At 40.2% G+C, this 25,873-nt stretch overlaps 1 protein-coding gene across 1 annotated transcript in view; it reads left to right on the top strand.

The window, feature by feature from the left end:
• Positions 1 to 6,297: 6,297 nt before the first annotated feature.
• The window catches only part of IQGAP1 (IQ motif containing GTPase activating protein 1), a 110,476-nt gene continuing 90,900 nt past the window's right edge, over positions 6,298 to 25,873 (top strand). The window contains exon 1 of the mRNA XM_072402478.1: positions 6,298 to 6,485. Within this exon, the coding sequence (XP_072258579.1) occupies positions 6,437 to 6,485 (49 nt within the window). The 5' untranslated portion in view covers positions 6,298 to 6,436. The remainder of the gene's footprint in view (positions 6,486 to 25,873) is intronic.

The raw sequence follows: 25,873 nt of genomic DNA, 5'->3' as shown, positions 1-25,873 counted from the left end.
TAGACTCAAAAGGCAGCCAAGTGTACAGTAGGTCAAAGCAAAATAAAAAATGCAGTTCTGAAAGTTTTTGGGAATGCAGCTCTATGTTTTGCTTCTTATGTGTTGTCTTTACAGAATACATGTATTTTGGATGTACAGGTGAATTTGGGAAAACTGTGTCGTTGTGATTACCCTGTGTCCTCCTCCCCACACTTGTTCGGATGGATCTGACTTGATAAGAAGAAAGTTTAGATTGTTGATGTCTAAAAGGTCATGAGGAAGAAAGCAGCTGGTAATATACAAAATTTAATATCATACTAATAAGTGTATGTTTTTACAGCATATTGTAATGAAGAAATTTGACAAAAACAAGCTGAAAATGGTCATGTAACGATTTGATTGGTTGAGATCAGTGTATATTTGTTAACTATAGATATGATAGAACTGAGTGCTGGCACTGACTTTTACTGAATACTGTGTCGTGTCGGGGATGGGACAAAAACTACCTTTGCATCACCTGACACTAATACACAGAAATCTTTTCTCCCTGCCTGACTCTTCCCAGTTGGAGGATATGAAAATGGACACTCCCAGGGGTAAATGGAGTTGGCGTGATCCTGCTCTGGAACTGTTTTGGACCATTGTATACATCCAAAAAAGTACTAACTAATTAAGCAGTGCCTAAATCTACGTACACACGTCCAATAGTTTTTGCCTGATTATCAGCTCAGGGCCGAGATGATATCGGACGAGAATCTGGCGGATCCACAGACGATGGATGACGAACGATCCTAATGCAAAGGAATGGGGAGAGCGCGCAGCAGGGTGCCGCTCCATTGTTTTCCCCCTCCCCTCTGCATAGAGCAGAACGGTGCTGTATGTGCAACACTTGTCCATGCATCGTGCAGTGCTTAGTCGTTGGAAAGGATCGTAAAAGATCCTTTCCAACAACTATATTCGCAAGTGTGTATGCAGCTTATGTGCTTTCTGTTGTTCTTTAACCCTTTCTGGCACTTGTAGTCTCACATACTCAATACTTCTACCTTGTTACACCACATTAACAAAATCTGCCAATAACAATATAATGTGAGCTTCTACCTGCTTGGTTTTTACATGAATTGAATATTTAGGTAAACTCTATTAGACAGGTAAAACAGAATTAATCATTGAAAAGCTCTTTTTACAAATTACAAATATATATATATATATATATATATATATATTGTGATGTGGCTGCAGGGGAACCTGACATACAGTCGCATATGTTATCCGGAGCATCCTGTTAAATGTTTTTATGCTATCCCCAGAAAGACAGTTTCAGTAGTCCCTTAACCACCTGGGCGTTACACTGAGGTCTAGATTTCTGTACCAAAAGCGTTATAGGTTTTCATGAATTTTTTTTTTTAAATTGTAGACCTGTAACTTACAGAACTATGTCCGAATAGGGTTCTAGTAGATATCATGAATATAAAAAATGTTTGAAGCACACAATCATGTAAAAAAAAAAAAATTACTTTTAATAAAATTAAAGGAAAAACACAAAATTCAGCTTAAACAAGAATACATAAATAAATGAAAAATACTGAAAATGCGATAATTCGGTATACTGTGTAGTAATATATTTTTCTAAAAGACCTCCCTAGTGTCCAACCGTCCAACGTCCCATACCTATAGACAAAACCACATAAATATATTTTCTATTATTTTGTATTGGATTGAATACAAACTCCTGTATCCAATCCAATACAAAATACATACTTTGTATTTATTTTTAATTGAAACTCATTCATTCATTTTGTATTGGATTGAATACAAACTCCTGTATCCAATCCAATACAAAATGAATGAATGAGTTTCAATTTGAATTTCCCGCACACGCGCCGACGTCATCGCGCACGCACGCACAAGAAGCCGGCCGGCTTTTTTTTCCCTCCGCCGGCCGGCTTCTTGTTTCAGAGAGCACCCGGCGCTGGAAGGAGAATGACGCAGGACGATCAGCGGGACCAGGTAAGAAACCGGCCGGCATCTTGTGGTCCGCCGGCCGGCATCTTACCGGTCCCGCTGGTATAGGAGACCGCACCCGATGCTGGAGAGGGAGATCGACGCTGGAGGACGACGCTGGAACACGGACACGACGCTGGATGAGCACAGCGGGACCAGGTAAGTGGGGAGTGAGAAAAGTATGGGGTTATCGATAATTGCAACTTTTTTTAATACGAAAAAGTACGGGCTTAACGGTTGGGAGGTTAATCAGTATGTGACAAAACAGTTAATCAGTATAACAAACTCAAACACCCGTTTGCAGCCCTGCTTACACTGATTGACAGTGGTTGACAGAGCCTTGCTGTGTAATGCACAGGATTCTAGATCTTGTCATACCTGCATGGGCTTGCACACAGGTAGGCCTGTGCTATAAAGTGCTGATTATTGCAGAAGCTCACTACCCAAAAGTGAGTACAGTCCCTCTTTCTGAAAAGCAGAGCTGGGGGGGCCAGGAAAGTTTCTGGAGGGTCCCAACTGTGTCGATGATACATGGTTGTGGAGCGTTCACAAAGTATATGTAAACCCATTTCTTAACTTTCTTTGCCTCATTTTGGTCTTAGAAATATATACCACCAAATTAATTTAGTTATATCTGTTTGATAGGTCCAAGAAAAGATCCATCTGTTGATTTGATTTGTTTTTTTACCTTGACATATGTTCAATACTAGAAAATTCTTCATTTTTTTAATCATCATTATCAGTGGTGGATGTAGCGAACAGTGGGCCCCTGTGCAGAACTGACCTGTCCCCCACCCCTGGGGATTACAAATATTGCTGCAGGTCTAGCCCTGGCTGTGGGGGGGGGGCTTTTGGAACCTGGGGCTCTTGTGGCACACTTTGCACCCACCTATGTCCACCTTTGATCAACATCTCTGATATCTGGTTGAACATGCTGATTGTTCTTATCACAATGCTAAGGTGGCGTGAAATAAATTTATGAAAGGAACTTATATATTGTTTTGACAATTTACTTCTTTGGGAAGGCATTGGTGATGAGAGAGATGATATGATGCTGATAGGGGGAAGAATGGTTCTGATTAATTAACCCCCTTAGTGTTCTAATTCTGTCCGTATTTCTATACAAAAAGCGTTACAATTTTTTGCATGTAACTTTATTTTACATTGTAGGTTTATAATTCTTGGGCATAACTCACAGAAATATGTCCAATATTTAACATTTAATAATAAACTTTGATTAAAAAAACAAAAAAATATGGTTAAAAAAAGGGTGCATAAAAATGGCCTGAGGACCTGGACGGACGAGCAGGACGCCGGAGACGCCAAAGGTACAAGGTGGGTGTTTTTATTTTATTGTTTTTGGCGACCCCGAGTGTGACTCAGGATTACCGCTTTTTGCAAGTCGAATCCCCCCCCCCCCCCCGAATTACCCGAGGGTAAAGCTCTCCAAGACTGGAGAAGATAGATTGTCATGGTGGAATCTGCTTTCAAGGAATGGATCTGCTTCTGAATTGAAAACATTTGCTAATTAATAGCACATTATGTTTAAGAAATCCGTTCTAGGTTTGCTGGATCACCAAGATCCATGATAGCGTTATTGATTCAAGCCCAATGTCCGTAGCCTTATCATCATCATTTTGATGAATAAAAAAAATGACTGCCTAACACGTTCATATCAGTCATTTTCTTATCTTCAGTGCTTTTGCATTTCAGCATTTTTGTAAACTTCTTTAAAATATGTGCAGGTTGTTTTTAGGAGGAAATTTGAGCATTGTCCAGTAGGTGGCAGAACATCACCCTCCTCTGCTCACCTTCCAACACGTCACTGTTGCCATGGCAGCCTTAGCAGCTTTGTAAACACAAGAGCTGATTGTCACTGAAAACAACTCTGCATGACATTGTGATTGTGAGAATTTCCTCACCTACAGACCTGAATCCTGTTTTATTATATCCGCTCCCTAAAAATATTTCCAAATATATATTAACGTTTTTCATATTCTTGATAAAAAACAATAATAATAAAATAGTGTGTTTTAAAATTGAATTTCAAAGGGTTGTTTAATGTAGAGTTACAGCCATAATTAACAAAATAATTCAATTATTATTATTAAACAGGATTTATATAGCGCCAGCATATTACACAGCGCTGTACATTAAATAGGGGTTGCAAATGACAGATACAGAGACACAGGAGGAGAGGACCCTGTCCCGAAGAGCTTACAATCTAAGAGGTGGGGGAAAGCAGTACACTACATAAACATCCTATTTTTTTTTTGTGTAAAACCATGCGGTATTTGCACAAATCCTAAACGTTGGTGCAAATATTAAACAGCAAGCATGTGACTAAAAGCAAAGCGTCACTTTTAGGAATTGCTGCCTCAGCAAAATATTGTCCCTGTCTGTTCCCATTCACTTGATCCGGAGCAACCTGGACCATGTTCTGTGGCATGGAATCTAACATTCACTCAAACATTTCCTGGAATCAATTACTGCCATTGAAACACATGGACCTGGAAGATTCTCACAAGGTTTGAGGCAATGTCTGATTTCCTGTTTTATAAATAGAACCCCAATGTGTAATATGTAGAATTTTCCATTATTAAACCTGTGAGCTGGTTGCAGGGCCAGATTTGGGAGAGGGAGCAAACAGGGCCCCCACCCTCCTTGGGGCATCAAATAGCAGGGGGGTGCAGAAATGTTGTGCATTTGGGCTCTCTACTTCATATTTGCCCGGGGGCCCCATTTTCCTAACACCTTCCCTGACTGGATGGTAACTGGTTGCAGATCTCAAAAGTTATCACCTGGAGGTATCTACAGCACGAACTTGGAGTAGGCCCACCCGCCACTTCACATTCCTGTTGGCCACCGATAACGTTGTTAGCCAATAGGAAATTGTGGGTGACACAAAGGGGCGGGGCTACATCACAGCCAAGAAGATTTTAGCTGTGATTTTCCTTATAGAGCTTGATGGGATTGGGGGTCTAAAGGGGCCAATTCATTGATAGGGGGGAGAGGGCTGTGATTAATGGGTCATTCCCTGGTCATGGGGGAGGGGGAGTTGGTGAGGGGTCTGACACTAGGGGGAATCTGCCAGTAATAGTGGGTCTGCCCCCATGGGAGTCTGTCAGTGATGGGGCAGTAACTGGGGGTTCTATCAGGGGGCTGGTTCTGTCACTGAGGGGGGCCGTCATTGGTGAATTTATCAGGGGGTGGGGTTCTGCCACTAACAAATCTGTCACCAGGGAGGGGTCTGTTACTGAGTCTTCTAATGGGGAATTTGTCATGGGGGAGGGTCGGTTTTGTCCCTGATAAATCTGTCAGTGAGGGGGTCTGTCAGTAATGAGACTGTTATGGGGGGGGCTGTCACTGAGGGGTCTGCAACTAGGAGAGCTGGTGAATCTACCAGGGGTGGGTTAGTTCTGTCACCAGGGAATATGTAACTAGGGGGGATTGGTCATTAACAAGTCACTGATGGGTCCGGCTTTAGGGATTCTGTCACTGTGGGGTCCGGCTTTAGGATTCTGTCACTGCGGCTTTAGGATTCTGTCACTGTGGGGTGCGGCTTTAGGATTCTGTCACTGTGGGGTGCGGCTTTAGGATTCTGTCACTGTGGGGTGCGGCTTTAGGATTCTGTCACTGTGGGGTCAGTCACTGATGGGTGTGGCATTGAACATTCTGTCTCTATGAGGAAAGTTCTGTCACTATGAAGTCCGTCACGTAGGGCTGTGACTGGGTGTCTCTCAAGGTGTCTGTCACTAAGATTTATGTTGCTGGGTCTGTCACTGAGGGGCCAGTCATTGATCCGTCTCTGCGGTGAATATTCTAGAAGTTTTATTTTTTATCCTGGGATTCCTTTACACTTTTTATGTATTTTTCAAGCTATGTCACACTACTGTTAGGTCCCAACATTTGTGGGAGTATTTGACTTGCCCCAGGGGTGTATAGAACACATTCCTGACCCACTAGAGGTCACCTGGAGAGGTTGGGGTATCACTGACAAACTTTTGGGTAAGGTGACTTATTAAGAGACCAAAAATGGGCGTGTCTAAGCGGCAACCTGATTGGTTACAACACCTCCACGTTCCTATCCTCCGGCCACTCCCAGTTTGGAAGTTTCTGTAACTTTCCTATAGGTGTATACATGCGGTGAGGCTGGGGCCCCTGAGCTGGTGTAAGTGTAGGGGACACCGTGTGTGTGTAGGGGGACAGAACACTGTCACAGCAGAAGAGGCAGACAACGTGTGACAGTTTGTGATTTGGGACAGTGTCTGTGCTGTGATTGGTCGGATGGTGAAGGGGGCGGGCTGACACACCCTGTGCTCTCTCTTCCAGCAAAGTCTCCTTCACCTCCTCTGAAGTTGTCTCGGCTGCTCCGTGTCGTCGCTGCTCCTCACTTCACTCAACTGGGCGGAACCGAACCGGTCCAGATCGGCTCTAGCGAGCAGAAGAAGTCACCATGTCCACCTCGGATGATGTGGATGGGCTGATCCGCCCTCACTATGGCTGTAAGTTGTGGCTGGATGTCGCCGACCTGAGCAGTGGCGGTGTATGTATGATAGGGTGGGGAGATCACACGGAGCTTCCTGCCACGGAGTTGTCCCTGGGGTGCTATAAACGTGTGTACTCCCAGGACTCTGCATGGAAACTTACTAAACTGCTTGCTGGTGTCATGTCTGCTGCGATGGCTGCTATATGGGTCCTTGTATGTCATTCAGGGTGTGCTGGGACTTGTATTCCACCAGCTGCAGCACTATTCCAACCTATCCATGCAATGCTGGCAATAAGCTGCCCCCCCCCAACCATGTGACTGATGAGCTGCTGGTGACAAATCTGCTGCCACAAGTTATTAGCAGGCAATGTCCCTTACAGAACAGATCAGGACCCTGCTTCCCTGGTATAGTCATCATCACTAATATACAGGGTGGCTGCTCCCAGCCCTAAACTTTAAAAAAGGGTGCTGAAAGTATTCCACAATCCAGGAGCCCTGTGCACTGCTCTAGATTTGGAGGGATTGCCCCTTATTCAGATCCATGTCCCTCTGTTCCTCCTTCTTCCCCAATTGTTTTTTTTTTGGGTGGATATTTTCACCTTTCTGAAAATTAAAGTGTTAATATTCCCCTAATCCTACATCCAGCACCTAAATTATTTCATTCATTATATCAAAATGCTAATGTAGAAATGTAATAAACACCCACTTATGTATTTTATTGTTTCTGGGGCATAAATGGGGGGTGTGGTAGGGGTGTGACATGAGCTGTAACGCGCCCTTCTCTCCATTAGTTCAGGGATGGATGGAGCTCTTTGTAATAAGTTTTAGCTTTATTAGTCTTTAGATCAGCTGGGGAGTCCTTCACGTTCCTCTCAATCCAATGATTATATACAATCTATAAACAGATGGTTCCTGTACCTGCAAATATTGTGTCCTTAGTAGCTGCCATTGTTGTATTTGCAGTTTATAGCTCTGTATATATTTCAATTTAGATGTAAACTTTTCATTACAAAATCTTCTAAAAAGTTTACAAACGTGTCAAAAGCAAAACTTAAATATCTGTATGGGTACTTTCATGTTTTGTGATCCCGTTATACTGACATAGGGGCAGCCTGGGGCTTGATGTACAATTTATTAATATGGATATAATGAATCAGTATATTTTTAATGTCACATTCCTTTTATATCTACACTTCAGGATCCTTCTTCCTTTTGCAGTGTCTAGTACCAGACCTGACTAGTGATAATGTGGGCACACATGTCCAGCTTTGGCTATAAGGATGGTATAAAGCAGACCATATAAGTGTGGTAGAACCAAACTCACCTAACTGCAGCATGGAGCTGCATAAAGCTATGTTTAGACTTGCAATGAGGTTGCGGTGTGGTTACCACTTCCTCATGCCAGTGGGCTGCTGCCTCGGGGGAGACGCTGCAAGTAGCTTCTACCTGAGAACAAATGAGGACATCAATGAGTAGTACAATACCCACTGAGGCCCACTGACAAATGCACAGATTCTGGTTCTCTAAGTACCAACACTGCAGGGCGAGTCACCGAGTGGCTGGCAAGGTGCCAGGTACTTGAATTTGCGCGGGATCACTTGATCAGGAGGCAGGTCTGAACCTTTTGATCACATGATAACTTCCTGGCTGCTGGAGATGCTGGTGCCTTGGCATGGTTTATTATAGACCATATACAGATCAATGATAACATCATCTCCAATATTGTTAGTTGTTATAATTGTGTTCAAGGACCACAAATAGAATGAGTTAGCTGCAAAATAAAGCCGGAAGAAAAGTTAAAGCAAATCAAGTACATGGCAATCATTCCTGGGCTGGCTGTAAATAATTGCGGCATAGCTGGTGGTCGTAGACTAGTACCATATCAATATTATTATTATTATTATTAATAATAATAATGAACAGGATTTATATGACAAATACAGACAGTGACCCAGGAGGAGAGGATATTATTGAGCAGGACATTTCTGTTCAGTGACCACGAATAAAATGAATTAACCGCCACACAAAGGTAAAAGAATACTTTATGTAGACATGAACATGGTAACTATTCCGGGTTACTGGAGATGTTTGTGTCCTGGTTGGTAGTAGACTATATATTCTCTCCTTCTGTGTCTCTGTATCTGTCTGTCATTTGCATCCCCTATTTAATGTACAGCGCTGTGTAATATGTTGGTGCTATATAAATCCTGTTTAATAATAAGAATAATAGGATATGTATAAACTCCTACATCGTCTCTCATACCTGTGAGCGTTATATTTGTGTTCATTGGCCTTTAATAAAATGAATTAGCTGCAACATAAGGGTAGAAGAAAACCTGAAGCAGATCAAGCTCATGGCAATTATTTCTGGTCAAGGACCTAGCTATTCTGTTATCTTGGCGTGGTTGCATGTAGACATATATGGACCAATTATTACATTGTCTCCAAGTTTAGTGAGCAGTATATCATTGTTCATTGATCACAAATTTAATGAACTAGTTGCAGTAAAAGAATATTTTATGCAGATCCCGGTGTCTTGCCATGCTTGGTGGTAGACCCTATACAGCAGGGGTGTCAAACTCAAATACACAGTGGGCCAAAATGAATAGTCACGGGTCAACCTTGTTTTTTATTGAAAAAACATCTACAATTGAAGGTCGCTAATGAATGTCGACAAAGCATGGGGCGCTTGTGGGTCCTGATTGACACGCCTGCAAAGCATTCTGGGATTTGTAGTATTAGCGGTTCAGGCACTGTCTACCGGTGGGCCAGCCCTAGTAGACATTTGCTCTTTTCTCGTGGGCCAAATATAATTACAGTGTGGACCAGATTTGGCCCACGGGTCTTGGGGAGTTTAACACCCCTGCTTTACGGACTATATTGCATATTTATCTTCAGTTTTAGTGAGTGCTCTAATTCTGTTCAAGTATAATGAGTTGGCTCTTTTCCTGATTTGTCTTGAAATCCCATGCTTTGATAATTGCACTTTTAGTTATCTTTACTGTCATTCATTTGTTTACCGTTTATTTCTACCACTGAACCAGAAGAATTGCCTTTAATTTCTGCTGGAAATTTGTTACACACTGTAATTTGTACAAGACCTATATGTTTTTGCTCCTGGTTATTGTTAAATTTATACTTTGAGTTCTTGGCTACTTCCTTTATGTTTGTTGAGAAATTTTGTTTATTTGTAAAAATGATTAAAAATTTAAATTTTGGTAAAAAAAAAAGAATTGGCTGCTACCAAAAGAAGGAATAAAAGTTAAAGCAGATTGAGCTTAGGACAGTTATTAGGGGTATTTTCATCTTCTCTGAAAAGATCTGCACATCTGTGGCTATCTTTAGCACAATCTGAAATGCAACATCTGCTCAAATAAAAGTAATTTCTGCACTCACTATTTGGCTCTGACTGAAGACATTTTGGCCCAAGCATTAACGTTTTCAGTCTGCAAGATAAAAGTTGATATGATTCCAAAGAGAATCCCTATAGAAATGCCGCTATAGTCTGTCTTTGTTTATGAAGTATGTATATACAAAGGATGTGTCCCAGTACAAACATTGTTGGGACAGGAAAGTGTCAACGCTTGCCTTTGTTGGTTTACAAATTGTACACTGTAATAAATGTTACAAGAGCTGGAATGGAATTCATGAGTCAATCTGAGAATTGTTGGTATGTGTCTCCTCTGCATCCATATGGAATATATACATTTGTATAAAATAATTGTCTCCGAGGCTGTGAAAGCTTTTCCCAAGTTCTGTATCTAGTCTTGGAGCCTCCAGGCCAAACTGCACTTGTCCTAGCCTGTCCCTAAACTTTAATAGTTGCCACTCACCCTTGCTGCAGTTAATAAAATATTTGTAGTTGGGCAATAAGATAACCATGGAAACATTCAGCTTTCAAGTCTGCTGGGGAGATGTTGAAACACATGGTTTAGGTTACACCCAGACTGTGGTAGAGAAGTGAGTGGAATGAGGTGTGTGTCACTGATGTTACCAGCTCCTTCACAACCTATATGTATAATCGCCGGTTAGGTCATTGTTGCAAGAGATTTATTGGTATGTTTTGATAAACTGTAAGAATTAAGTGGGCTAAGTACATCAGAACCCTAAGGGGTGTGTAATGCCTGGGTAGAGTAAAGTGTAGTGAAGTTGTACGAGGGATTGACTTTCTAGTAGATCAAATCCATACCCATAAAGGATACATAAACATAGATATTTGTTGGTTCTTCAATCCTAGTTTTTTTTTTTTTTAAAGAAAGTGTAAAGTTCTTTGGTTAGGTTGAAGGCTTACTATGATTACCAGATCAGAGGTCTAGGTTCATGGTAGTGAGATCCCAGCAGCTGCAGGCCCTTGGCAGGAGGTTCTCAGCAGTTCTAGGTTCCTGATAATAAGCTCTTAGCGGCTGCGGACATACTAACATAGGTTCTTAGCACTTCTAGGTTCCTGATAATAGGCTCTTAGCATCTGTGGACCTATGGTAGTGAGTTTTTAGTGGCTGGGGACCTATGGTAGTGAGTTCTTAGAGGCTGCAGACCAATGGCAGTGAGTTCTTAGCAGTTTTAGGTTCCTGATAATAAGCTCTTAGTGGCTGCGGACCTATGGTAGTGAGTTCTTAGCGGTTCTAGGTTCCTGATAATGAGTTCTTAGCTGCTGCGGACTCATGGTAGTGAGTTCATAGCGGCTGCAGACTTATAGTAGTGACTTTGTAGCAGCTGCAGGCCCGTGGCAGTTCTCCAGGTTCCATTCGTGAATCCTTCTGGGTGGTTCAACGAACAACGAATGATAGTAATTGAAGTGAAGGGGAGAGCACTACGAGGTGGCGCTCCATCGTTCTCCTCCCTTCATGGAGCAGAATGGCACTGTATGTACAGCACTCGTTCACTCGTATTGCACGTGTGTACAGAGCCTAAGGCCTATTCTCTATAATTCATTTATTGTCCCCAAGTGCTTTTATATTACTGCTTATTAGATTCTATGGTTCCATTCACATCACAGATTGTACTGTAGTTTTAGTTCCTTAAGGAAAAATTTAAGTATACTTGAATCACCAATGAGCATGTTTAAGATACTGAATTCCTGGGTCATTTGTAATCATGTTCCCAGTTAGTTGGTAACATTCTATGGAATCATCTGGTGCTTTTCCATTATGGAATAAGTTGATGTTCTTGACATGACATACAAATATTATGAAATGTGACATTGTGAGGGTGAGATTTCTGTATTTAAGATGCTCGGTTTGCACTTCTTCTGGTACCATTATAGGACTGTCTCACTTAAGCGTTAAATTACTATATTTAAAACATTTGGTATGGTAAGAGAACCTGGAATTAAGAAATGAGGATACCAAAAACTCCCGGATGGGCAGGAACAGTTAGGAACTATGATAGAAAGAACTTCCGGTTACAAATATTTAAGACATGTAAAAGGGAAAGGCTGATTTATCCCTGTAGGGTCCATCTGTAGCTAAGGTATCACTTTAGGGAGGACGGGTCATTGTACATGTGTAACATTGGCCAGCAGTGATAGTGAAAAGTGCACTTGACACATGGATTGTTTCCTGCGGCTTAACCATTTTCAGGCAATAGTAAATGCAGATTTGTTGGCAATCGGTTATATATATGATGATCAAACAAAGTATACGGAATATGCCAGTGGAACACTAAGCTAAACTCATGGGTAAGGCATGCTGGGAGGATGTTTGGTATTGGTTGGGGTCTTGGCAGGGGATAAGAAAAACTATTTCATTTAATATCCATTTCTGGCAGAGGTGAATCTTTCTAAAAGTTCATGAGCATATGTTCATCTGACAGCAGGGGAACAATGTCATAATTAGGAACAGTCCTTTTCTGAATAAACCAAGGCTGCCTTAAAGCGGAAGATGACCCATAAAAACCCAAACAAACAAATACCCCACATACCCTTCAATGCAGTCCAGCACCATCTTTATGTCTTTTTGCCTCTTCTCCCACATTGCTTTTCCAGGTATTAGCACTCTCAGTCCTAGCCCACTGTGCTAAGTTCACCCCAGGGCAGGGAATATTCCTCTCCCTGAAAATTATCAGCCATTGAGAACGCTAAATTTTTTTACAGCTGCCCTGACTCTCTGGAATGGTCTTCCTCATCCTATTTGCCGTTCTCCTCATTTTCTGCTCATTTCACTTAAAACCCATTTTTTTTTTTAAATTTGCCTACCTGTCTTTTAAAACCCTCACTACCTCCCACCACTATATATCTCCTTCCTATTGTGTGATACTTCCCCCACCTCCTAGATTGTAAGCTCTTCTTTGTTAGGGTCCTCTCCTCCTCCTGTGCCACTGTCTGTATCTGTCTGTCATTTGCAACTCCTATGTAATGTACTGGCTGCGTAATATGTTGGCACTATATAAATCCTGTTTATTAATAATAATAATATTAATAACGCCTACTTGTGTACCTTAAAATCCATTGAGCCATACTGTTACGGTACCTGGTGGGGAGCGTTTTCTTGGGTAGTATTTTCTTACTAGTTTTTGTTTGCTTATTTACCAGAAATAGCATGTAAATAGATGATAGACATTTTAGTTCTTCTTTAACTAATGTAGGCTCTCTGGCCATTTATTACAGTTTATTTTGGATAACGTGGGGAAAGGATACATCTTCTGGCCCCAGTATCAGAGATTTACCTTTTCTGTCTGATGACACAACAGAACAAGAGTAAATGTCACCAAATGGATTTGTTCTTTTGACTGAAGTCCCTAATTTTTAGTAGGAGTCCACTCCTCACCTTTCTTACCAAAGCCTGTAATGATTGGAGACAGTGCTATGAGGTCTTAATCCTTTTTCTACTATAGAAACCCAGCAAATTCTTCTGCTCTAATCCAAGCATTGCAATATATTTAGGACCCAGCTGAAAATCCTTCATTTGGGGAAACCCTGAATGTGCACAGTATAGAGCAGTCTTTCTTGACCTTTTTAACACGGGGAACCATTTGAAGTAACTTTTGAGTCTTCAGGGAACCCTTTCTATAATTTCTATATCCATAGCTCACGTGATGTTAGTGTGGTGGTCTCTGGGGAAGAATATCTCTTAAATTTTTACATATTCAAAAAGATCATTGGTGTCAGTAGTAACTGACCTGAGAGTGACACATTGCTCATTGTTTTAGGAATTTCTAGCAACCTCTGGACCCATGATATAGACAGGCATGGTCATTGAGTTATCTGACCAACTTTGCCTCTCAGTGGGTATGATGGAGTCTGTACAGAATATTAAAAGATCCATGCAGATCTGATCCCAGACAGCTAACTGTGGGATAAAACTATGGGAACTGACATAGCAGCCTCCCAAGCTGTCATCCTGATCCTGGTTATTTCCAGACGTGGAACCAGCATGCAACTAGTAAAGCCAGAACTACTATCCTGCATATTTGTCAGCGATTCAGTAGTGCCAGCATTAGGAGGATGAAATTGAAGCCTGTATTTTTTAGCATGTCAGCAATAATATCAGTTCCCATATTTCTGTCCAAAGCTCCCAACTGTAACTCATTTGGAACCCTTTTATTCAGGCAATGCATGGACTGAATGTCTGCAGAACATGTGTGGAAGGCACAGTGAACAGAAGAGGCTGTGTGCTGTATTTCCCCAGTCTCTGCCCAGTGATTAGTCTGTAACATTGTAATTTTTTAGTAAATCACAAGGTGAGAGAGGCTTCAGCAAGCAAACCATGTATTTTGCTGAATCCCATTTTATCAATTACCATTTGCCCACACATGATTCTCCCCATTGATTTATTTAAAGCAAATTTAAACCCAAAATAAGAAAGTAATATAATGTAGCTTGCATGTGATGGCTTTATTGGTTTTCCGTTTTCAAGCATTTTATCTGGTGATCCTGATGGTAACATACATTTTATGTTAGGGCAACAACTCTGACTGCATTATGTGTAGAAGCACTGTTGTCACCTTAGGTCATGGGTGTCAAGCTCAGGCCCACTGGGCAAATGTGGCCCGCACTGTAAATTTATTTGGCCTGCGAGAAAATATCAAAAGTGTAGTAGAGCTGGCCTGTCTGTAGACCGTGCATGCACCGCTAATATGACCAATCCCAAATTGCTCTGCTGGCGCACCAATCGTGACCCACAAGTGCCCCCTCCTCTGTTGACCGTCATTAGCGACCTTCCTCAATTGTAGATATTTTTTCAATAAATATCAGGGTTGGCCCTCAACTTTGTTCAAACTTTTCATTTTGGCCCACTGTGTATTTGAGTATGACACCCCTACATCACCACAAGGCTCCCCTTCTCTTCATCTCAACAACACAGGTGAAGGTGCTGTGTTGTTATTAGGAATAATGGACAGGGCTAATGACATTTCCTGCAAATTAGGTTCTGCACACACTGAACTTCTAGTAAGATTAGTAGGTACTTTTCTGTTCTGCAATATTTTTAAGAAGGATGGACATGAGGACAAGTGCATTTATTACAAAGAAATCGAATATTAGGAGACCTGAGCACTTGACTTTTACAGGAAAAGGCAGGATTTTATATATCTGTATCTTTGATCGTGTTGATGATTTTGGTATATAGTTCTCATTGAAGCTAACTTCTGTCCAGTGCCTTTTTGTGATCTGCAGTCTTTGCATTGGCAAGGTTTTTTTAAATTTATTTTGCCATCAACTGTAAAACATAAAATTTTCCTGCAAAACATTTTGCAGTACCCTGTATATTGTGCAATATGTTAGCAAAATAAAGGTTTAGGCAGCTAGTTATTATTCATGACAGCAACATTGTAAATCGTGTCCACACAAGTAGATTAGCAAAAGCTACAATTTAATGGGCACCGTAATTTAGAACAGAGGCTCAGGAAAAGTGAAATGAATCACCATCTGATTTAGCATCAACACTTTCCTGTATTTTTTAGAATATTTATTTAGAAGATGCAGTCATGTGAAGTTCCTCCAGCAAACGCTTCACCTCATTGTACAGAACTGCTGACTTCTGCTAAGCATACGCTACTCTATGTTTATAATATAGTAGAGGTTGCATTCAAATAAAAACAGCAAATCAAATGAACATCTAAAAATATATTAAAACTAGCGACTTTCTTAATCTAATTTTTAATACAAAATCGATCTAACATAACTAAAGGGAACTAAAACCCAGCTATAACTCTCCCCATTCTGTCACAGGGTGCCGCCATCTTTTTCCTTCTTCGCTTCTTAGAAATAATCTTTTCCATCTTGATTGGCTGGGATGACCTGTCAGGTCTTCACTGTTATCTCTGATATTCTTGATTATTTCCAGTGGAAGATGAATAAATGAGAGTTTTACATATAGCACCATCCTGTTCTATGGAGAGGGGAGGAGGGAGGACGAGCAAGCGGCACCCCCTGTACTTTCCTCTATAGGAGTGAACAGTGGTCATTCCCAATCGTTCAGCAACATGCAATTTTGCAAACATGCATCATGGCGAATTGATGAATGACGTCAGGGGATTGCTGTACACATAATGTGTGTACATAGCTGTGCTCTTACTTTCTGTTCTAACAATCTTTTACTAGAAAGGACTCTCCGGCTTTGGGGGCACATGCATAGCAACTCCCTTTATGTTTAAAATAGTCCATACTCATGATAATGATGCTAGGAATACAGATCAAATTGCTGGGGAGCTACTGCACATGAGCAGCAGTGATTATTCTTAAACAGTATTTATATAGCACCAACATATTGCGCAGTGCTGTAAAATAAATAGGGGATGAAAATGACAGACAGATACAGACAGTAACACGGGAGGAAGAGAGGACTCTGCCCCAAAGAGCTTACAATCTAAGCGACGGAGAAGACTTGGGGTTTACTTCTAATGAAAATGCAGGAGAAAAATGCCACTATTGGCAGAGCAATAAACCCCTGGGTGAGATTCTGGGGTAGATTAACATTGGGAGCCAGGGAGGGTGAACTAAAGAGATTTTAATAAAAGGTAAACTTGTCCTTTAGGAAGTCATTGAGATCCCTTAGCAGTGCTGTCAGAACCTCTTACAGTCCTATGAGAACAATAGACTAGTATGATAATCTTTATCAGTGTTATCAGTTTAGATCAGCCAGAACAAGATTTACTGGTTGCTGTGAGTTGCTGCCCTACACCTTATTATATGTGTTTTATAAACAGCTTGAGCTTCCTTTATTTGCTCCCTTTGATCTGTATTATTAAAAGCATTTTGTTATATATTTTAACAGTGCAAAAATACCCATGATCCTGCCAGTAAATTGTGAGATGATGATTTCTTGTGTTGTCTGCTTACTATTCTGATAATTGTTCCCTGTTCTCTCTCTGGACTACAGAACACCTCTCCTCTATGATATGGCGAAAAGGAGATAAGGAAGTGTGCTGTGGTCCTAACATTTTTCCTGTCATTGGTTGACAACGCTGCTTCTCCATAGAAACGGCTCAGCCATTCTGAAAAAATGAAAACCAATGTAGCCAACACATCTTGGACTGATAAGCGTCCATTTATCAAAACTTTGACTAAAGTTGTGCTGTACTGCGAGGTTCACTCGCTGGTGAACTGTTTTTTGTTGCTGAAAGTGTTGAGATAATCCCACATTTTGGGTTGTAATGGGAATAGGACAATGGAAGCTCATGTTCTGATGACAGTTGTCTAAGAATGGGTAGATATTTCTCTTTCTGTGACTTTCTGTGACTCTTTCTGTGACTTCCAAGTCTTGATCAGAAGTCCATATATTGCTTTATGTGCACAACGTATCTCTTCCACCCAACAAATCACTTTCATACTTCTGAGATGGTAATCAAGTTGGGGCAGAGGGCAAAATTTTGCACGCATTTTAGGACATCCAGTAGATTTATTACTGATTGAAAAAGTTAATTGCATCAGTTGGCCAAGTGCACAAAAATGGCAGCAGATCTGCATGTGTGTACCCAGCCCAAGAGGGAATGTATTCATAAGCTATCTCAACTCTATCCAAAACAGCAATTGCTTTACAAACATTTAAATATGTTTGATTGTGATTGGCCCAGATCAGACAGCTGTGGACTCTTTAAGAAGACTAGACTCTTTAAGACTTGTGGTGAACCTCAGCATGGTACTGCATACTCAACCACCACCCCCCCCCCCAACTGCTCTCATTGAACCGTATGGAGATGATCGGGAACCAATTTGTGCAGACATTTACACGTGGTTGCATTTGTGTTGTGGTGGACTTTACATACCGTCACTGCTCAAACCTCAAAATTGATTGAAATTTGAAAAGAGAATACAATGTAATGAATTTCAGGATTTGTAGGACATTTTTTATGTACTGACCTAACAAACAAACATACATAAAGTACATTCAATAAAACAATTTGCATTTTTTGGGTAGTGAAAATGAGTAACTTTAAAATATTCAAGTATTTAAAATATTTTTAAAATAAAAAAAAAACATTTTCTACCAATTTCGAGTGGGGTTTAGATAACTTTTGTGACTCCAGTCATAGTTTGAATAAATATAGAGTCTAAAGAAATGTTATGATGAAGCATTCCAATAAAGAGAAGGCCCTATTCCTTTTTTAATGTCAATGTGTGACAGCAATAAAAATGGCCATATATCGTTGTTTATCAGGACGGAATATCTTCTCATTCTTCCATTAGCTTAGATCTGATTGGTGCATCCACTGAGTGATCCTTTGCTGGCTACTAGAAAAAGCTTCAGAAACAACAGCAGAAGCTCCAATTATACCAAGACACAATGATATGTGTGTATGGATCCGAAAGTGAAAATAAAGATTCTCCTCCTTCCAATACATGTGAGAGTGATCATGAGACAATGATGGATAGTGTCTCAGACAACTGTCTGCTTTGCCAATATCAACAGCCAGTGAATCCCTTTCATGTCTTCTGTACATGAAAGGGGAACTCTTTAGGTTTGCTTGGGGCAACCCAGTAATTGTTCCCTTTGCAAATGGGAGCCACCAGATTCCAAGGTACTTCAATGGAGTTGATTGAGGTTTTTAGACAGTTCACTTACCAAGGTGAATTATTTCCCTGCAAAAAATATTTCACTTATCTTAGTAAATGAGAAGAAGCTCCACTGACTTTAACCATCCAATCATATACAAAGAAAATTCCATATTTTTAGATTTCATTGCATATGATTGAGTATTCTTATTAAAGTAAACTTTCACCACATTTATGAAGCTCCGTGAATTTTCCCTTTGCAAGAAACTAGTCTTTCTCTGCCTTGTAACATAGGGGAAGCCTTGAAATAACTTTTATATCCTGGGGTTCCCATGCTATAACTATTATATCCACAGTACTGTATTGGCATAGTGGTCAGTGGGAAGAAGTAGGAATAATGTAACACTTAGCCAAAAACTGACCTAAGAGGTTGCTCAAGGAACTCCTAAAAACTTTGAGGAACCCTAGAGTTCCACCAAACTGTGGGCAAGAAACACTGATCTGGACTGGGCTTCAAACATGTCTCTGTTCCGCTCTGTTATATGAAGGAATATTAGTTATTACATTTATTACATACAATTATAACATTTATGTTTCAAGTGCTACGTCTTTTCAAACTGATACTTCAGTTTTGCTATTTCAATTTAATTTGTATGCTAATGACAACCCCAGAATCCCAACCCTTGCCCATTTTTTTCCCATCACCTGCAACCACAGAAATCTTAAACGTGATTAAAATTTGGTTTAATTTAGGGTTAATGGGTTAGTGGTAAATAGCATGTGCGCGCATAAGATATTGCATTTTTGTTTTTACTTGTCCTTACTAATGTTTATTTTGTTCCCTTTCCTCTATAAAAAGGAACTTCTTGACCATATGTGTGCGCCGTAGTAAAATCTAGTCTATGGGAAATATTTCGGGGGTGGACAGACTTCTCACTGTGTTCAGCTCAGTTACCCTTGTAGTCTTGGAAAAGTGTTTATGTAAGCTGATATTTTCCTTAATTTTATTATACCTTCTGGGGGATCATTCACACTAAGCACGATACCTTCTGACAGTACACAAAAAAATTTACAGAAAAGCACACCTGGCTGCTGCGTTTTGAAACTTGTAATATGCTGTACTGCAAGTATTGGTAACTACTATACAAAGGCAATGGCCAGCACTGTAAATGTGCGGCATGGTAACAACATTTGTATTGTTAATTAATTCTGCAATGCAAGAAAAGGTTTTGTATTGCATGTAACTATGTAGATTCACCAAGATTGGTTGTTACGGACAGTAAAAACCAATCATTCCTCCAGATTCTATTAATCAGCTACTGTCTGCAGACACAAAGGTGCATTGTGAGCATAGGTGTTACTATGTGCAGTGTTCCTGGTAGCATGATATCACTCATGAGTTGCACTAAAATTGTAAACTTCAAGTTGATGTGAACATGTAAAATTCTATAGCTTGCTGTTAACCTTGCAGCTGTTAAACATTATTTAGCTGGTAAAAGAACCAGGTATTTTACTGTGAAGCTGCTTGTTTCATGGATGAGTAGGCAGCTATTTGAGGTCATGTTTATTTGTGAGCTTGTTAAAAGAAAATATGACACATCCCTGGCATTTTAACACATTTTACGTAGAAATGTTAACGGAAAACATGTACGCTCATATCTCTGATGTCAAAATATCTGGATTTTATAATGGCCTTCTAACTTCAATATTCTAGTCATTTAAACCTAATATGGATTTCTCTCCGACTTTCCTGATCTGCCTACATGTTCTTGGTATGTGGTTGAGAAAATCAGAGAATCAGCATGACAGTCGGGTAACTGTGTCCGTACTATTTCTTTTATGGCATGTTGATGTCCTTTAGATACAATACTTTTATATAAGTCTTTACTAGGAATATATCCCATGAAACAACAGACATCCAATGTTAATGTAAGTCAGCATGGCCTGCATGTTAGTAACAGCCAGACCACCAATACTGTTTATATGCAATCATGAAGGCATGTCACACCAGTATGGGTCAGGACCTTTCCATGGTGTGATCTGTGTTTGGGACCTTTTTGTATCAGTCATTCATTATTTGGAAACATTATTACACAGTATTTTTGAACAGATGCAGTTGGTGCAGACCATTAAAATTTCCTAATAGGGCATTGCTGCATGGTGACATATGTCTGTACATATTACTTTGAGTTACATGGCTATTTTACAATTTTAGGGTGTAAACATGCTTGAGTATATTACAAATGTTTTTAGCGCTGGCCCAGGAAGGATGAATCCAGTCCTTTGCATTGTGTTTTCATGGTGCTTTGCTATGCATTCTGAATTGGCACCCAAACTTCCTTGTTACTTTAATCAGCATTAATTACTTTAATAATACATAAAATATAATTCTATACCAATTTTTATGTAACACCCCTACAAAATATGGGGAATACCTCCCTATTCAGCCCCAATAGATTTAACACGGGTGGAAGAACTGAAAAAAAAAAAAAAAACAATACTGAAACCAGTGTAGTCACCTTGCCTGATCAGAATGTCATAGCCGGGCAGTTCTAGCTTGGGAAATACACACCACACCTATGTTGCAGAGCTTTCTCTGTTTTGCTGTAGTTTCTGTTAGTTTCTTATTTAAAATTAGAGTTCTTCTTTAAGTGTTTTTTCCTTTATTATTGCCATGTAAGTGTTTAGACACTTATACCAAAGAGCGTTCAGCAGGAATCCTGTTGTTTCTCAGTGTATATATAGTAACCGAGACATGTGGATCCTGCGGAAGCAGAAAATTACGTTGGATTTCCTGTGCCGCACACTTTATTATCTTGCTGGACTGCTTGTGTGAAGCAAAGCTGTGAATGGAAGAAATTGCTCCAGGCTTGGGAGTTCACCATGAAATGCATGGATCTTGGCATCAGTTCCAGGGCCTCTCCCACCAGCACTATGCATGACATCATTTTCCATAGTAGTTTCCCACCCATCGCTTTAACACAGCAAGACCTAAAGTGACTGCGTTCTGTACATATCTCACACACATATTTCAGAGATTTAGTAATCTGAAGTTATGTGCTAAGAATAATAGTTTGACTACAGCAGTATTGGTGTCTGGTTACAATGATAAATGAAGCACTAGATCATCTTTTCTTATAAATTTAGGAACCTAAATAAACCCGTCGAGTAAAATATATATTTCATATGACTAGAGCTAAAAATACATTTGTATTAGACGTCCCATGAGCAGAATATTAATTTGTAAGAAGTCAGGGCAGCTTGGTGTAATGGCTCGATCACTAGGTCAGCAGGTCAACCTGATTATTCTCAAAGATCAATAGCCTAAAGGAAAATTTCTGTATTTTAAATGATCACACAGACTTAGAGATGTAAACACCTGTAGCATTTTGCATTATAGATGTGTTTTGGAGGAGTTGTGGAAAAGATTTTGAGAGCAAGGAAAAACTTTGCCATGGTACTCTGCAAACTTGGGCCAAATGAGGAGCTTTAAGAACATGTTTGCAGCAGGTTTCCATTGACTTTAGAGTTGCAATGCTTGCCAAATGTTGAATGCCAAGATCAAAATGAGACGGTGCCACAATTCTATGCAATTTGATATGAATAAAATGAAGCAATGCCTGTGATAAGAACGCACTTTTTACAGCCTTGTAATAATGTAATGGTGCCTAAAGTGACAACCATGGATGGTGTTGTGTAGAACTCGTAGAAAGAGAAGGTAAAAGTCAGCAGCACTCCAAAATACAGGATTCTTCCTTTATAATAAAGCACTGTCACATTATGTTGTAAAGCCAACATTTTGCGGTTGTGCAGGGTCCCTTCCTCAAGGCAACGCAGTAATTGTGGAGTTCTGGTGTTTTTGTCTTCTGTTTTCAATACTGTAAAGCAGACGCCTGTTTTATGTCCTTGTGAATGAGGCCTAACAAGACAAATGTTAAAGTTAAATGATAGTAATTATGCTGAGGACTTGTATTATCCACTGTACTTGGCCAGGTTCAGGGAAAGAAACAGGTCTTCGAGGTACACAAAACCATGCTATATGCTTGAATAGTAAAGCTCTTGCCAACTCTATCAGTGCTTTTACGCTTACGCAGGATAAATGACCCCCCGCCCTGATAATACTTGGGCCTGAGGATTGGTCACATACCCCACAACCATTCTAACACAGGTACAACAGCATACATACATACATTGCTTTGGACATTCATCTTAGGTTTTGCATATAAGGTAAATTTAAATGGATCTGTTTTTACCACTAACTTAGACTATTTTATCATCTATTCATTTTAAATAGTGACATTGTCACTAATGTAATATATTGCTGCCATAAAAGTACAGGGTTAAAGTGTTGCTTTATAACCAGCTGTTTTGTGTGTTTTTTTTTTTACTTTCCTATGCAAATTTATACAAAGCATCGCCTGGTAAGGCTTTGCAGCCTCATTAAACCTTATCATTCCACCTGTTTTTGGATTGAACCATTTCTTCTGTCATTAACTGACAGAATGGCACATATAGTGCTGTGAGACAGAGAGGTAAACGCTCCATTATCATGGACTTGTTCCTGCAATGTGTTTTTTTATCACACCTAATACTGCGACAACTGGAAAAGTTAAATTACTTTTAACTTTTTAACAGCAAAGAGAACCAAATAGGGCAAGTCCTAATTTTAATCTGGGTGGGAAGAAATTGTAGGTGGTGGCAACCCCTGTATTGTAACCAAAATACATTTTTCTACTCATAAACAGCCGGGTGGTTACTCAAAAGTGCCAGGTGGTGCGCCCGTCTAAAATGCAAAGAACATGACCCTGAAAGAAATCTAGTGAGTTCCTAAATTTCTGTGCAATACTGTTGTTCATCCTGCTCAATTCACCTCTGAACTTCAGAACACGTTCCTGTGGTATGGTGAAGAGATGAGGGGCACATGTTCTGTAACCCTCCAACCCTTTCTTCCTAGGGGGTGTCAGTGCAGTTCTGGGTATTCTCCCCAGATTTTTTTTAAAATAAACTGTAGGCGGGTGGTGGCCCCTGTATTGTGACCCAATTTTTCAGTAACTACAGAAAACCGGGTGGTTGCTGAAAAATTGTTGGGCTATGCACCCAGCAAAAGGGGCCTGGGGAGAACACTGTTCTTGGATTAGTATTAATATTACGAGCATGTGCCATCACCCTAGGACTGGAAGTGTGTAAACTGGCAGGATTATCGGGTACAAAGAAAAAAGGGCAGATCCTTTTTCCAAGAATCTATAAGTTGCTGTATATTTCATATTGGTTATTGGGTTTCGATACACTACAAGGGCTAATTTGCATGCATGTGTTTTAACACATATCAGGGCATGCACATAGATCAGCCAATGTTTTCAATGCTTTAAGTTCACACCTGCACCACACAGCGATGTGTGTTTTATTTCTTTTGATGCATCAATGTGTATTATAAGACATATGACATATTTGTCCTTCTGGCATTATTTTAGGGAAATACAGTGCAGATGCAACATCATGAGATAATACTCTTGCAATGGACTGGATTGCTTTTTCATGTGATTTCACCTGCTCTGAATTATCCAGTAATGTTCCCCAGAAAGATGGTGATGTCACCTTCAGGGATGTGGAAGGCTGGGTTGTTGTAGGTATATTTGTAACCTTTTTACATCTAGTAAAGGGAAAATAAGTCCCAGAAAGAGAAATTGTGCTTTCAGTTTTAACGGAGCTGCATCACTTTACCTTGGATATGTATGTTGGAAGACAAATTTTCTTCTTTGCCAGAGTACCCACAATCAACCAGGGTCCCCAGTGTGTAGCCAGTTGGCGCTGCTTTATACCTTATTCTTTACTTACTGAAGACAATCTTCAATCATCTTGATTGAATGTTCCAAGAAGACGTAAATATAACAGCATGGTGGTAAACAGGCAGGTAAGGCTGAGTCTACTCGGACTGTTTCCCCTGCGTTTAACCTGAGGCTTTAAAAGCCCATGTTTGAAATTCAGGTGTTTTTAAGCTTGCCTTTAAACTGCTGGAAAACGCCTATGCTGCATTTTACAGCGATTTTTACCGAGATTATGTTTTCAAGAATGTATTACCGTGGGAAAATGCTTCATTGAAATCGATGGGCATATTAACCAGTGGTAACTCCATGTTTTATTTTTTAAACCGTTCCAAGGAGTGATATCTATAACGCTCAAAAACGTGCCTCCAGATAAAGGCCCTGGTGTAGATTAGCCCATTGAAATGCATGGTAATTCCAAACATTAGCCTCAGGTTAAACGCTGGGGAAAAAGTCTGCAGACTAAGCCTTAGAGCAGTTTTGCAGAAGGGTCATCGCCAGTCCCATTCTGCAATAATCACCTGCCGGAAACCTCCTTGTTAAAAGTAGGATTTTAGTTCCACCTTAAAGTCATTCTCCAAAATTAGAAGGGCATTTGAAAATCTGGCTGTACTAGTTTCCTCTGCCTTCATTGTACTTTGTGAGCTTTACCTGAGAATATTTAAAGCCCCGGAAGCCACTGTGCACCACTCTACAACAAAAGGTTGCTGTTTCATCACTAATGAGGATTGATCATCAGATTTCCTCTTTTGTGTATTGTTTTCAGTAAGCAAATAACTAAATTGAGCAACAGTCATCATTAGGCAACGCCTAAATCATATTATTAGACCTGCAGAAACAAAACTCTGCACAGCTCCAGTATTATACTATAACTTATTAAATCTGCATACCTAACCAGTCCTTTTTTCCCAAATCTCCTAATTAAGACAAGTGACTAAGGATCTGAATATAAGGCCCTATTTAGTTCTTCTTGCATGTCTAAGTGGAAGGTATCTTGTGTTTTACTGAGCACATATCCTGATTTTTTTTTTCTTTTATTCATGTTTTATTTTATTAAATGTAATTGTAGATTGCCCCTAGATACAGGGTAGATTGTAACTATATAGCTGCTTAAAGAAATTCTGTCCGTAAAATAGACACGCCAAGAAATGTTTTCCCCTTCTGTTATTAAGGTGCCAGCACTTTGCAGTGCGGTACAGTTAACCTATGGTGCTGCAAGCCAAAATCTCTGGGTTTTAGAGTATTCTGGGTATGGAGGATGACGGTCCCTTTCACAAGGCACATAGGGGCCATTCCAAAACATGTGCAAATGCCAGCAATAGGAGGGCAGTGACACAGATGGTGGTTTAGGTGCTAAATCTTCATAATTTGGGATAGATTGTTTGCAGCAGAGGCATTCTGATTTTCTGTTGCTTTCTGCACATGAGAGCCTGAGATGAATCCTGGAACTTAGCCTTATAAAACTGCTGGTTGCCTGGCTGTTATGTCAACTGGATTAAATACATTCATTGACCCAGGACATGTTTGCAGAACATTCAGAAGTCCTTACGTTTCCTTATACCGGGTCAGTAACTTTGTGTGAAGGAAGAGAAGTCAGCATGGCAATCAGATGACTGGCATTTTCTGGAGTAAAGGTCAATTATGGCTGCTTTA

Source organism: Pyxicephalus adspersus, chromosome 2, assembly GCF_032062135.1.
Source record: "Pyxicephalus adspersus chromosome 2, UCB_Pads_2.0, whole genome shotgun sequence".
Classification (NCBI taxonomy): domain Eukaryota; kingdom Metazoa; phylum Chordata; class Amphibia; order Anura; family Pyxicephalidae; genus Pyxicephalus; species Pyxicephalus adspersus.
Note: the sequence above shows the minus strand (reverse complement) of the source record. Positions and strands in the feature narration are given on the sequence as shown.